This window comes from Sorex fumeus, unplaced genomic scaffold (assembly GCF_029834395.1).
Source record: "Sorex fumeus unplaced genomic scaffold, SorFum_2.1 ptg000014l, whole genome shotgun sequence".
NCBI classification, from domain to species: domain Eukaryota; kingdom Metazoa; phylum Chordata; class Mammalia; order Eulipotyphla; family Soricidae; genus Sorex; species Sorex fumeus.
Window position 1 is genome coordinate 8,573,302 of NW_026606071.1, and position 13,345 is coordinate 8,586,646.

General features: G+C 40.6%; 1 protein-coding gene across 5 annotated transcripts in view; it reads left to right on the forward strand.

Annotated features, from left to right (window-relative positions):
- MYO1B (myosin IB) overlaps positions 1–13,345 on the forward strand; it is a 203,599-nt gene that overhangs the window by 179,829 nt on the left and 10,425 nt on the right. For 4 of the 5 annotated variants that reach the window (XM_056111658.1, XM_056111657.1, XM_056111656.1 and 1 more), the window contains 4 exons: positions 1,531–1,617; positions 5,282–5,356; positions 7,061–7,195; positions 9,680–9,786. In XM_056111658.1, the coding sequence (XP_055967633.1) occupies positions 1,531–1,617; positions 5,282–5,356; positions 7,061–7,195; positions 9,680–9,786 (404 nt within the window). The remainder of the gene's footprint in view (positions 1–1,530; positions 1,618–5,281; positions 5,357–7,060; positions 7,196–9,679; positions 9,787–13,345) is intronic. The other variant, XM_056111660.1, reaches the window with a different exon arrangement.

Genomic DNA, 13,345 nt, shown 5'->3' on the forward strand with positions numbered 1-13,345 from the left:
TAGAATTGCCCTTAATTGAAAGTCGTAAGTAACATGCATGTTTCATTTCTTATTTTTTTCTCTACATGTATTGGTGGTTTCCTAAAGGTGTGTGTGTTGGGGAAGTGGGTGCGGGGGGGGCATGTTGGGAAATATTAAGAACAGGATTGCAGTTGATCTTTTACAACGTGCTGACAATATAAATGCCTTTAACGCATGTCTTACAAAATATTAATCCCTGAATGAAATTGTTTTTTTAGGCAGCTATTGATTATGATGAGAAAAACGTTACATACAAAAGAACACTTTTTTTGTCTTCTGTGATTTAACAGAAAGCTCTGTTCATACAAAGCTAGCTATAATTGCCACTGAAGAATCCCAGGAATCTCAGCATCAGCTGTTTGTTTTCAGAAACAAAGGCCTCCTGAAATACTCGCACTAATCCCCAGGCAGAGTTGTGGGCTCTGTGAACATTTCACATTCCCCAAGGGATGAGATTTTTAGATGTTTTGGGGACTTAGAAAATCAAAGGTCATCGCTGCCAAAAATGTGTATTTTCATCAGAAATACAAATAATCTAGTCTGCTGCTCTCAGGGCTACCTTATTGACATGCTGGGCCCATCTTGAGAAAATGAGACAAAGCAACATTTGTCTGCAGAATACCTTCATTTGAGAAAAAAATGAACCAGTTGTTCATTGGTGCTTTCCTATGAAAACCTGTGAACAGCAAATCAGTTCCTTCGCAAACTAAGGAAAATGTATCTGCATAGGCAGGAATCAGACATGGTTATTCCTGGGATTTCCCACTGGGTGAGCTCATTTCCCAGTCTCAGTGCCGCCAAGAAGAGAAAAACCAATGCCTGTCTATTAAAATAGCATGCCTCAGAATAACGTCGCCCAAAACTGGTTTTTACCGCTTGTGTCACTTTTTTGCCTTGCTTCAGTCTATTTGCCACTCATGTAATTTGGGAACCTAACCTAGTCATGTATTTTTGCATAGGCTGATGCTAATTTTCTAACTGGAACGAGTTTTGAGTTTGGTTTTTTTGTTGGAACTTCAGAGAAACCACCTTTATCCCTTTCAAATTTCTAAATGACTATGGGCAAGCTGGCTTTTGCCCTGTGTCCAATTGAAAGCAAGCCCTCAGGAATGTGCAGGCACGTTAGGGCCTTGTGTTGGCCCAGAGGGAATGAGGTTCTAAACGCATGTCTCATTCTAAGGCAAGGGAGTAGGAGTGCAGAAGAATTACCATCTTACTGAAGTGAGTAGAGGTGGAGGAAGGGGAAAATAGAAATGGCGGGGCAAAAGACCTATCACCTCATCACCACAGAGCTCACCCTCCTGGAACAATCTCCACAGAGCAAATTACAATGGATTGCACCAATCTGACCCTGGACTTTGGGTGTTTAATGATTTATGCACCATTTCCCTATCATTCTGATGCACTATTCATAAATTGGCTCTTCTGGATGGTGGGGGTGTCTTTTTCTGGTCATTTGTGCTGTCTGCGTTGGGCTGTCTCTTTTATTTACTATCTAAAACATTCTAGGCTCGAAGGGAATTGAAACGCTTGAAGGAGGAGGCTAGGCGTAAGCATGCAGTTGCTGTCATTTGGGCTTACTGGCTTGGACTGAAGGTACTTCTTCAACCTCTTCTCTCTGTCCAGGGTGAACTCAATGAAGCCTAGCATCTACTAACCCTTAGAAAATGATTGATTTTGCTTGCTAATGATCTGCAAAGTCTTTCCCAATGTCATCTTGCCTAATTTTATTCCTTTTTCAGAACAAACCTACACACTGGTATTTCCTGATTTTACCATGCTATTTTTTAAATAATAGGTTGAATGTAATAGCAATGCAGCTTTTTCCATTCAAGACGCTTGTTACCCAATTCCTATTTTGTGTTATCTTCATGAGGCTGAAGTTTTTCGGTTTGGTTTTTTTTTTCTTTCTTTTTTTTTTAAATTCATGAGTCAGTTCATTGGTCGAGATAAACACAGACTCATCATCTGCAGTTCCCATCCCAGGCAGGGGTGCCAAATGTTTGTTTCCACTTTTCCACCTGTTTAGCTCCAATGATGTCATCTGGAGCCGAGTTTTCCTCAAAGTCATTCTAATTATTTAGCATAGAAATCAAAGGGTTTTGCATCAACATGTGTCCATGTTGAACCAGATTAAAAAGATCTTTAAGGGTGCAGTGCAGGATGAGTATCAGCTTGATGCTGATTTCTAATTGAGCTAAGAATGCACGTTAAGAAAATCTAGACCCTGGACAACCCTGAGAAGAGACTTTAGGCAGTTACAGAATTTTTGTCTTCCTAATGACTAATCAGCACAGGGATCCACTCTTAATGGCTTTTGAGCAATAATCAGACTCCATTTGACATAATTTATTTTCTCCCTTGGTTTCCCAACTGGTTTTCAGGGGATCCTTGGGCAACTGTTGGCAGTTCTTGGCAAAGCAGGCCAGACTATTCAGGGCCCACAGATACTATGGTGCTGCTCAGCCCCTCTGTGCCTGGGGCTCCCCAGACCAGCCTGGGAATGCTGAGGGTCTCCAAGGCCGCCCCCAGTGGTGCTGCACCTGGTACTAGGGAGCAAACTGACATCATTGCATGCAGGGCGTGTGCATTGATTCCTGTGCTAGCTCTAGGCCCTCTTTATTATTTTCAGTCTAATACCATAACAAATGCATTTTCTAAATATTTGAAAATTATCCCAGAAACAGTTAACTGTGAATACAAATAGCATTTGTGATATCTCTAAGCTTTTCTTGAAGAATCCCATTTTTTTTCCTGAAAGTTTAGCCTATTTTATTTTTTTTTAGTAATTAAACCTTTTTTATTATACTAAATAATCAAGTAATTTTTGAATTAAAAATTAGCTTGAAGATGAATTTAAGATGCTCTATTTCAGGATCTCTGAGCAAGTTCTATGGCTTTATTTAAAGACAAAACTAGGAATTTTATTTCCCATTTTATTCCCATTTTATTTGTTCTAGTTTGCATTCTGGTTTTCATAAAGGGCAGATATAAGCAATGCATCAGGAGTTTTGCTTTCTGTAATTACCTCTGCTAGCCATATCATATTTATTTTCATTTTTCTGGGTTTAACTGCATATGATTAAAGCATATTTTCACATTAGTGGTGTATGCTAGCAACCTATAAACAAAATTTGTTCTGTGTCATAAACCAATATTAAATAATTTTAATTTTAAAAGATAAGCCTATAGGGAGATGTTACTTTAAAAGAAATTAACTGGGCTTATTCTAGACATAACTTTTTAATTTCCATCAAAACAAAGACTTTACTGTTTCACGATCATTGTTATAAAATAGGATAAAAATTTCTTTGAAGTCCAAGAACATAGTGCTTTAGAACATAATGCTTTTATGCACTTTTTTAAGGGGAATTTTATTGGGATGAGCAGTAGCTTTGCCCTTTAAATGATTTGCTGCTGCTTCTGGAAATGATTATAAAGTTAAGAGAAAACTTTAGAACTCCCTGTGCCCATTCAGATGCCAGAATGTTGCCAAGATTTTACTATCTGTAACTCTACTTGGGAGAAGCATTTGATAGATACCACTCTGTGTGTGTGTGTGTGTATGTATGTGTGTGTGTGTGTGTGTTTGTCCATTCTAACCCTTTTAAGTTTGAAATTCAGAAATGATTGTGAAAATCTGACAAAACCATAACTACAATTTAAAAAGGTCATCAGTAACCTATGAACTGTATCAAAAGAGAAATCCCTATTTTAGTGTATGGAATAACTTTTAAACTACTAATTCACGGCCATTGGGAATTCCTGTGTCACTCAGATGCCTCAAGGGCCTGTTTAATCACATGCACAGATGAAAGGTGGATTAGCAGCCATAGGGGTTTGCGCATTTGCACCCTGCACAGCTACTCAGCTCTAGCCAGGCCTTTCCTTATGGACACGGGACCACTAACCACTGGATTCCAGTAAAGGAAAATTTTTGCTTTGGTTTTTGTTTGCGGGCCACAGCCAGTGGTGGCTCAGGTTCTGTACTTGGGTCATTCCTGGCAGTGCTCAAAGGACAATTTGCAGTGCCTGGAATAGAACCAGGGTTGACCATGTCCAAGGCAAGTGCCTTACTGCTTTACTGTCCCTCTGCCCAATCCTAGAAAAACTTGAAAGAAACCTGTACCAGAATCCTAGGAATTTCTTGGGGCTGGAGCAATAGCACAGCAGGCAGGGTGTTTGCCTTGCACGCAGCTGACCAGGGTTCAATTCCCAGCATCCCATATGGTCCCCCGAGCACCGCCAGGAGTAATTCCTGAGTGCAGAGCCAGAAGCAATTGCCAAGTATAACCCAAAAGCAAACCAAAAAAAAAAAAAAAGAAACAAAATCCTATTAATTTCTTAATTGAAAAATATAAATATAAAACATTGATTCAGTTAGTGTTGATTAATCGTATGAACTTAACTTGATTAGTAGGTTGCTAGCTTTCAACCTGTAATATTAAAATATTTTCGACATATCCAGTTAAACTCAGAAAACAGAGTACAAAATAAAAGTACATAATGGTAATGTCTGAATTATTTAAATAGGTTATTATTTCACTGAAATGAGCTCTCATTTGTAGCTAGATAATAATACTTTTTTTTCTTGATTTCACTCAGCAGACCCCTCAGTAATTTTGCTTGTTGGACATTAGTATATAAAGTGAATGCAACAGCATAGCAAGGGGGAAAATAGTAAAAACCAAACTGATAATATGGTGTCCTAAGTGCTGTGTTAGCATTGATTAGAAGGTTTGGTGGGAGTAAAGATGGGGAAAAGTAATGTAATTCAATGAAAGAGAAGGTAGTTCAGAAGTCTTTTCAGTTCTTTATTTTGGACACGTTCACTCCTTTATATGCAATCCTAAAATCTTATCTTCCTACCCCAAGCTTTAGGAAACTGATGTAGTTCTCCAAACATTTTTTATCTTTTAAGAATAATCTGAAGGAAAAATTACTTCATATAATTCTCCTTGAAGTGTATTCTGTGATGAATTTGCAGCTGTGCCTGTAGAAATCTTCTCAACAAATCATAACGTTCTTTAAAAACTAGTTAGGAGGATTTAAAACATTCTCTTATTATCATTTGGTATCTCAGTTTCTTTTTTCTCTGACTTAAAATTCAGTGTCTAAAAATGCCTCAGTTATTTTACTGTATCAAGAAAAGCACTTAGAAATGTACTTGTCCTGCCCATTTTCCTCTTTAGTAGAGTTTTATCCTCTTTACGGGCATCTAATGGCCAAACACTAACTGTTATATCCATGATTTTTAAAGGTACGCAGAGAGTATCGGAAATTCTTCAGAGCCAATGCTGGAAAGAAAATTTATGAATTCACCCTTCAGAGAATTGTAAGTTTAATATATATAGATATATATACACACACATATGTATGTGTATATGTATATATGTATATATATATACACACACACACACACATACACACACACACACACATATACATCACTGTCACTGTCACTGTCCTCCTGTTTTCATCGATTTGCTCAAGCGGGCCCAGTACCATTATGAGACTTGTTACTGTGTTTGGCTTATTGAATACATCACAGGTAGCTTGCCAGGCTTTGCCATGAGGGCAAGATACTCACAGTAGCTTGCCGGGCTCTCCAAGAGGGGCAGAGGAATCAAAGGTGGAGGAATCGAATTTGGGGTTAACTTATTATAACACCAATTCAAAATTATTTTTACTTCTGTTGTCACAGTTAAATCATAATTGTTGATTGTCTCTCAAATATGGTAAAACTGTTTAAGTTATTAATGCCATAATATTGACCAAAATGGCCTTTGGAGAAGGTGAAACCCAAGAACCGCAAGTGTCTTAGTTTTGCCTGCTGTAATGGAGTTTCTACAGAGAATATGGCTAAGACATTAAACATTTTTTCTCACAATGTTCCTGTGAGGGCCTTTTCCTGTTTCCCTCACTTGGTAATAGAGCACAAGAGAGGCAGTTGCTCTTTTATTTCTCATTATCAGGACCCTCATCCTCTCATGGAGGGTCTAGCCTCCTGACCTCAACTAAATCTAATTATCTCCCAGAGGTCCATCTCTTGATACCAGGCCAGTGAGTAGTCAGGCTTCAAGATAGGCCTTTGGAGGGAATTACCAGGGACTTAGCCTGATAAACTGCCATGCAGTCTGCAGGGCAAGATTGGCAAACTAGTAGCTAGAGTGGTAAGGGACAGAAGACTGTCTTCCTACATGGTGGAGTCCCAAATTCACCTCTGTCTTTCAGAGCTATATATGTAGCAGTGAAGAATTCGATTCTTGCCTTTCCACATATTAATGTGTCACTTGAGAGCAGGTTACTTCACTTCCATGTGCCTCATTTTGTCATTTATAAGATAGGGGTACTATCACTCACCTCATGGAGTTCTTATTAAGATGGAGTGAAACATGAAGCTCTTAGCGTGCTTTGCCGATATTAAGTACTCCAGAGCCAATAAAACTTTATGCATTCAGGGGCTGGAGTGATAGCACAGCGGGTAGGGCGTTTGCCTTGCATGCGGCCGACCCAGGTTCGATTCCCAGCATCCCATATGGCCCCCTGAGCGCCGCCAGGAGTAATTCCTGAGTGCAAAGCTAGGAGTAACCCCTATGCATCGCTGGGTGTGACCCAAAAAGCAAAAAAAAAAAAAAACTTTATGCAGTGAGGAAAATGTATTGTTTTTCCTGTGCATTGCAGTAATTCACAGGTAGTGAGTGAGCTCTTGAAATGTAATTAATGTAACAAACATGGATTTTTAATTTGTTTAGTATTTAAATATAAATCACCACATGTGTCTGACTGCTAAATAGTGTGATTCTCTCGAGTTGGCTGGTATTAGTATTAATATTAGTGATGATCGTATGGAGCTTTGATTTCTCCAGTAGTACCCAAGTGAGTAGAGGTAACGTGTAACTCCAAAGGAGTCACAGAAGATTTTTGGACTAAAATTGTCAAAATGCCACAAAAGACTTATCTGCATATGTGATTTACATTAAATAATGTCTTGTCTTGGGTAATTTACTCATTTAGGATTATGTCACTCCCAACACAGGTGCGAAAATATTTCTTGGAAATGAAAAACAAGATGCCTTCCTTATCTCCAATAGACAAGAATTGGCCACCAAGACCTTATCTGTTCTTAGACTCTACTCACAAGGAGCTGAAAAGGATTTTCCACTTGTGGAGGGTAAAAACAAAGTTTTGTTGATTTTTCTCTCCCACCCCCCACCCAGTCCCACCGCAAGATTCCTTATTGTACATTTTTGAAGATTTGAGAAGTGTTGCACAAAAGCAGATTTTGGCCACCACCTTCCCCTGGGCTGCAGAAGAAGCCTGTATCCGAGTCATCTGAGTGCTCTAGTTTGAACCTTGCCCAAATCATACAGCTGCGGAGAGTCTCCTCCCAAACACAGCTGGGAAATGAGGCACATGGCTGTACATTCTCCCCTTTCGGGTTCCAGTGGCTTTGAAGGAGCCCAGAGAAGTTAGCATCTTCTCTTTCATTGTCATCTGAAGGAGCACTGCAGGAGAGAGAAGTAATAAAGTTCAAACAACTTCAGATAATGAACTAGATGCTGCAGATGAGACAACTTTCTAACATTTATTAAACAGCCACATGTACATGTGAACACACACACTTTGATGAAGTGGATGGAGCAGGGCGGATGGGGGATCTTTAAGGTGGATGTTGGAGATAGCCCAAAGGTGTGGAGCATATGCCTTGCATGTGTCAAGCCTGAGTCCAGTCTCTGCTACCTCATCGCCCTCCAGGCACTTGAATTTATCTCTGGTGTCCCCCAAGCACTTCTGGGTGTGGCTCTTGTGGCCCCAGCACCACTGGGCTAAGCATTGCACTCTCAGACAAACATTATCAGGCTGAGTATTATTAAGAATGGTTCCCCAGGCCCCTGAGCATGACTGGAGAAGACCCTTTATAAATAAAATGCTTTAAAGTGCCTCCAAAAGGCATTAAAAAGAATAAATTTTCCTCTGCCTGAAATAAAGGGTAAGTTGCAATCAATTTGCTGTTACCTTACGTTGTAACTCATTCGACTCCCCCTCTCTCCATCCCTTTCCTGCGTTGATGCTGTTGTAATGTCCAGGGTTCACTCACATGCTTGCTGTACTCACTGGGGGCACATACTTGTGGCACCAACGATCAGAATGGTAGTGTCTGCCCTACTCTGTGATGTCTCATAATGTTGCGGGGGGGTCGAACTTGTGGCCTCATACATGTTAGGAAAGCACTGTACTATCAAGAGACATCCCTCTGCCCATCATTTTGTTTTATAAGAGAAAATGCATTCTTTTTCTGTTATCTGGTATGAGCCATATGGTAGTTATATAGACATCAACTTTATTTCAGTAACTCTGTTGCTATATGGCTTGGTAAATATTCACCAGTTTTAGATATTATAAAATTAGACTGAAGCATTTGTTTCTAATAAGTGAATGATTCATGGATCTGTCCTCTAAACCTCTTTTCCACCCACCACTGTAGCTTGTTCTTTACCAGAGTCATATAGAACTGTAGTGAGTGGGTGACATTATCACTGATTGAAGGTATCAGCACTACCAGTAGAACTGAGTTCTGTACTCTTAGTCATTTTGTAGAGATTCATCAACAATTTTAATGTACATTTCCCTTTTTGAAGTCTGCCATAGAAACAGTTGTCACAAGTAACCCTGGGAGCTCATTGTGCTGGGTTCAGGGGTGGGGGGGAGAGCTGAGGTAAGATGCCTGCTCTGAGGGCATCATCTAGCTCCTGCATCTCTTGTCTCTCCTGAGTTGGTGGTAGAGACTCAGCAGGGGGTGCCTGGCAGCAGTCCCTGTAACGGCTGGCAGCAGTCCCGATACTGCTTTCTGCAATCGCCTGGCTGACTCTCAGCTACCCCTGAGAGTTTATGAGTGACCCTGGCCCTGTTGCCACCTATCTGACTCCTTAGGGTATAGTCCCAGAACTGGGTCTGTACAGGGTCAGTTCTCAGAACCTCTGTTCACAATGGCAAATGGAACAGTGTCGTGCAGAGTCTGAGGTCGGCATTTTTGTGGGTCAGCATCACTTGAATAGATCACATATGTCAGTGAAAAATACAGTGGAATAGAGACTTAGGAAACATACCTGCAGAAAGGCTCAGTGTGTTTTGTGATTCTTTCGCATCTCCCCATCTGCACGCATGTGTGTAAGTGTGCTGTGGTTGGCGATATGGTGGTGTTTTGCACTGGAGTCAGCAGGAGTGGGACTGCCTCTGTCCTGCAGAATACTCAGGGACTGGCCTCATGGAAGAAACAGCACTCACAGCAGGGCTTGTCCCTGCAGGGTCCTGGTATGTTTTAAGGAAGCATCCCAAGTTTTGCAATGCAAATAGTTCCTATAACATTCTCTAAGGCCTCATCTTCTAAAAAAAAAAATAAAAAATAAAACACAAAGGAAAGGTTGGGAATGGAGTTTAGTGGCTGAGTACATGTGCTATATGTATGAAACTCTGGGGTCAGTCTCTGGTACCTAAAAACAAACAAAACCCATAAAGCGAAAATAATTTTGACTTTTTCATGGTACATTTCATGCACATTCACTCTCACTCTTACTGCTCTTAAATTAGCTGAGCATACTTAAGAACGAGTAATGGTTTGTTTATATGAATTATCTTTTCTTTTTGTATCTCACAGTGTAAAAAATACAGAGACCAGTTTACAGACCAGCGGAAACTTATTTATGAGGAGAAGCTAGAAGCCAGTGAACTCTTCAAGGACAAGAAGGCATTATACCCATCAAGGTAATATGGGTTCCTTTTGTGCATAAAAATTTGTTTTAATAGCTTCTCAAATACATGTGTAGGACTTTTCTATTCATTTGATTTTAATAATACATGAGATTTTTAATTTTAGAAATTATGATCAACTGGATATGAATTTACATGAAGACATTCAATTAATTGCTTCCTTAGCATACTTCAGTCTCATTTTATTGAGATTGCATGTGTTTAAGTCCTTGGGCATGAGTTCAAATAGTTTACTAAACACTTAGAAGTCACCATTTAAAATAAAAATTGGGTAGACACTAAAGATAATGGCACAGGGTAAATTATTGTTAGTTTTCAAAGACTGGCCTGATTTCTTTTGGCTGTAAACTATAATAACCACTCCAACTTCCCTCACTTAACCCACTAACAGGCCAACTCAGAGTCTCATTTGTAAGAAAAATAAAAATGGGGGATCCAGGGGAGCACTTTTGAAGTGCTGTTTTCACAATAGACTGCCCTGGCCCTTGGTCTGCTGAACTTCAGTGGCCTGTTCCATGCCTAATTGTAGACATCAAGTACTCAAGCAAAGAAGGAACCCTGAGACAGCTTGCCAAGTGAGGACTTTTGGAAAAATTGCCTGTTTGAAAAATCTTTCAAGTTCATTTCCTCCCAAGAAACCATCTCTCCTTTTTTCAGATGTTTACGAGTATAGATCATACTGTTTGGGGCCAAATCTAGAATCCTTTTAATGGTCTTGAAGTAATGGTCCATCTTAAAGAATATACCAAGCACAAGTATTATGTGCTTGGTATATTCACATGGCATGCATATGCTAGGTTTATATGCTCTTGCCTTTATAAATGTTTATACAGGTCAAACATTTCCCTTTTAAATGTAAAATGAACATAAGGCACGAGCATAAGTCTCCCAACTCATTTGATTAAATATTTAACTGATATATATCCTTGGTCAGCCTCTCTGGCTGTTCAGGTAGAATATTCTTCCTCCCTAAGTTAGACATAGTAAGTATCTAATTCCAAGTTGTTCAGATTGCAAGCTCAACAACACATATTTACACACGGAATATTCTGGACTTGCTTTCTTTGGCAGTAGTTTTGTTCCACCTTTTCTTTATGAATAACCCTGATGAATATTCCATAGAGTTGATATTTTTCAGGAACTGGAGGGAGAAAAACACTTTCGGGAAGAGGCAGTTCCAAGCAGTACTCTGGGGCCCCTACCACTCCTGACATCCAGGTGTTGACATCCTGACTCCTGACATGCTTGGTGTTGTGCCCAAGGATGAGGTGCAGCTTGCACCCTTCAGTGCTGGGGTTTATCTGGATCCACCTGGATGCTTGGAAACCTCTAGGGCCACCCCTAGTAACAGGAGGCCAGACACTGCTGGGGATGAAACCCAAGTAAGCCTCATGCCAGGCATGAGCCCCAACCTATCTACATGTTTCTGGCCATGAAAAACACAGTTTTCAAGAAAAATTCAGTCTCTTGGCCCTTTTTTTTTTTTACTTGTATCTCTGTGAGATAGACCTTTACAAAGCTGTTCATGATTGGATTTCAGTCATACAGTATTCCCATACCCATCTCTCCACCAGTCTATATTTCCCAGTACCAGTGTACCCAGGTTCCCTCCCATCACCCCTCACCCCATGCCTGCCTCTATGGTAGACACTTTTTTTTTCTTTATTTATTGAATCACTGTGAGAAAAGTTACAAAGCTTTGAAGTTTTAGTCTCGGTCATACAATGATCGAACACCCTCCCTTCACCAGTAATTATTTTTCACCACCAAGAACCCCAATATATCCCCCTCCCACCCCTCCCGATGCCTGTGAGGCAGATAATTTCTACTTAGCTCTCTCTCTACTTCGATTACATTCATTACTTCGACAAAAGATGAACCATTATTGTTTGGAATTTACCCCCAGAAATCAGAACTGCTGAAAAGGCATGGTAAAATAATTTGTTTTCTACTGCTGGTTATGAAAACCATATGATGTGGTGTGGCCGCTATAGCGGCTGTGCGATTTTGGATTTCTGATATTTTACTAATTAAGTCTGGAGGAATTTCTGCCAAGAGCCGGATAATTACGAGATTGGTGTCTGTGCATCTGGTGCCATGGCCGTCGTGCCAGAGAGCCACTCGTGGGGGGCAGCTCGTGGCCTCAGTCGGGTGTGACGAGCTGGTTTTGTCCCCCTTCCCATGAGGCTGCAGTTGCCCTGTCACTACAAACTCATACCTTGCTTTCCAGTAAGCTCTGAGGCAGCGGCCACCATGCTGTTTGAGGGGAAAAAGGCAGAAGAGACAAATGCACCTTTCCCCTGGGGGGGTGAGGGGGGAATGGCACTGTAGTTTAACGAATAGTCCATTCACATTTCTGCCACAAGCTGCCGGGCTCTAAATTAAGTTCTTGTGCCTCTGGAGCCATGGCTGTGCCGGAGAGCCATTCGTGGGGGGCAACTCATGGCCTCAGTCCTATGGTAGACACTCTTGCTCTCCCTCTTCCTCTCCCTCTCCCTCCCTCTCCCCCTTTTTAGGTATTGGGTATTTTGGTTTATAATACTGATACTGGAAGGTTATCAAGAATATCCCTTAGCTACTTTTAACTAACCCTCAGATCTTGTCCAACATGAGCATTCCCAACTATTATTTTCTTACTGGTCTCTTCTCTATCTTACCTACTCTCAGACCCACACACACTTGTGGTTAGTCCCAGCCATTGACCAGTCCTCCTAACCCCTGTTTTCCCTGGCCATGGATATTAGTCTTCTAGTGTGTGTGTGTGTGTGTGTGTGAGACAAATGAATGCATCATTCTGTATCTGTCTCCTCTCACTCATTTCACTCAGCATGATACTCTCCATGTCCATCCATTTATAGGCAAATTTCATGACTTCATTTTTCCTGATAACTGTATTCCATTATGTAGATGTGCCATAGTTTCTTTATCCATTCGTCTGTTCTTGGGCACTCAGGTTGTTTCCAGATTCTGGCTATGGTGAATAGTACTTAGCCCTTTTTAAAGACTTATCACAAGCACATTTGAATATGAACAAAAAGAAATGTTCACACTAATCCAAGCCTTCTTGGGGTCTTTTTTTTAATCAGTTTTCAGAGATGGTGCCCACCTACTCTCCTGCAGTGAGAGGTAGAATAATTTTCCTCCCACACTGCAGCAGCAAGCGCATATGGGTGTTGGCCTTTTATATCCTCTGAGCTATGAAACACTACCTACATGTTTTTTTTTCTTACCCGTTTTCCACCCTTCACATGAGCATTTTAAAGTTGTATTTGCAAAATTGTCAGAACTTCATAACTGAAAATAAGGCTGCAGGTTTTTATTCTTACCACCTTTGAAGCAATTGCTGTGACAGGGTCAGGGTGCAGGTCTTTTGGGTAATGGGCATCTTAGTGTAGTATTAGTACATGAAGGTCCAGTACTAAGGACACTGCCCTATTTCTGAATGTTTTCCTTGACCACTTCTGCCATGTAGAGCCGTATTCTCAGAGAAGAGACTTGATTCTTTATTCATTTATTGCCTATTTCACAGTATGAGTTATGTGACGGTGTTAAA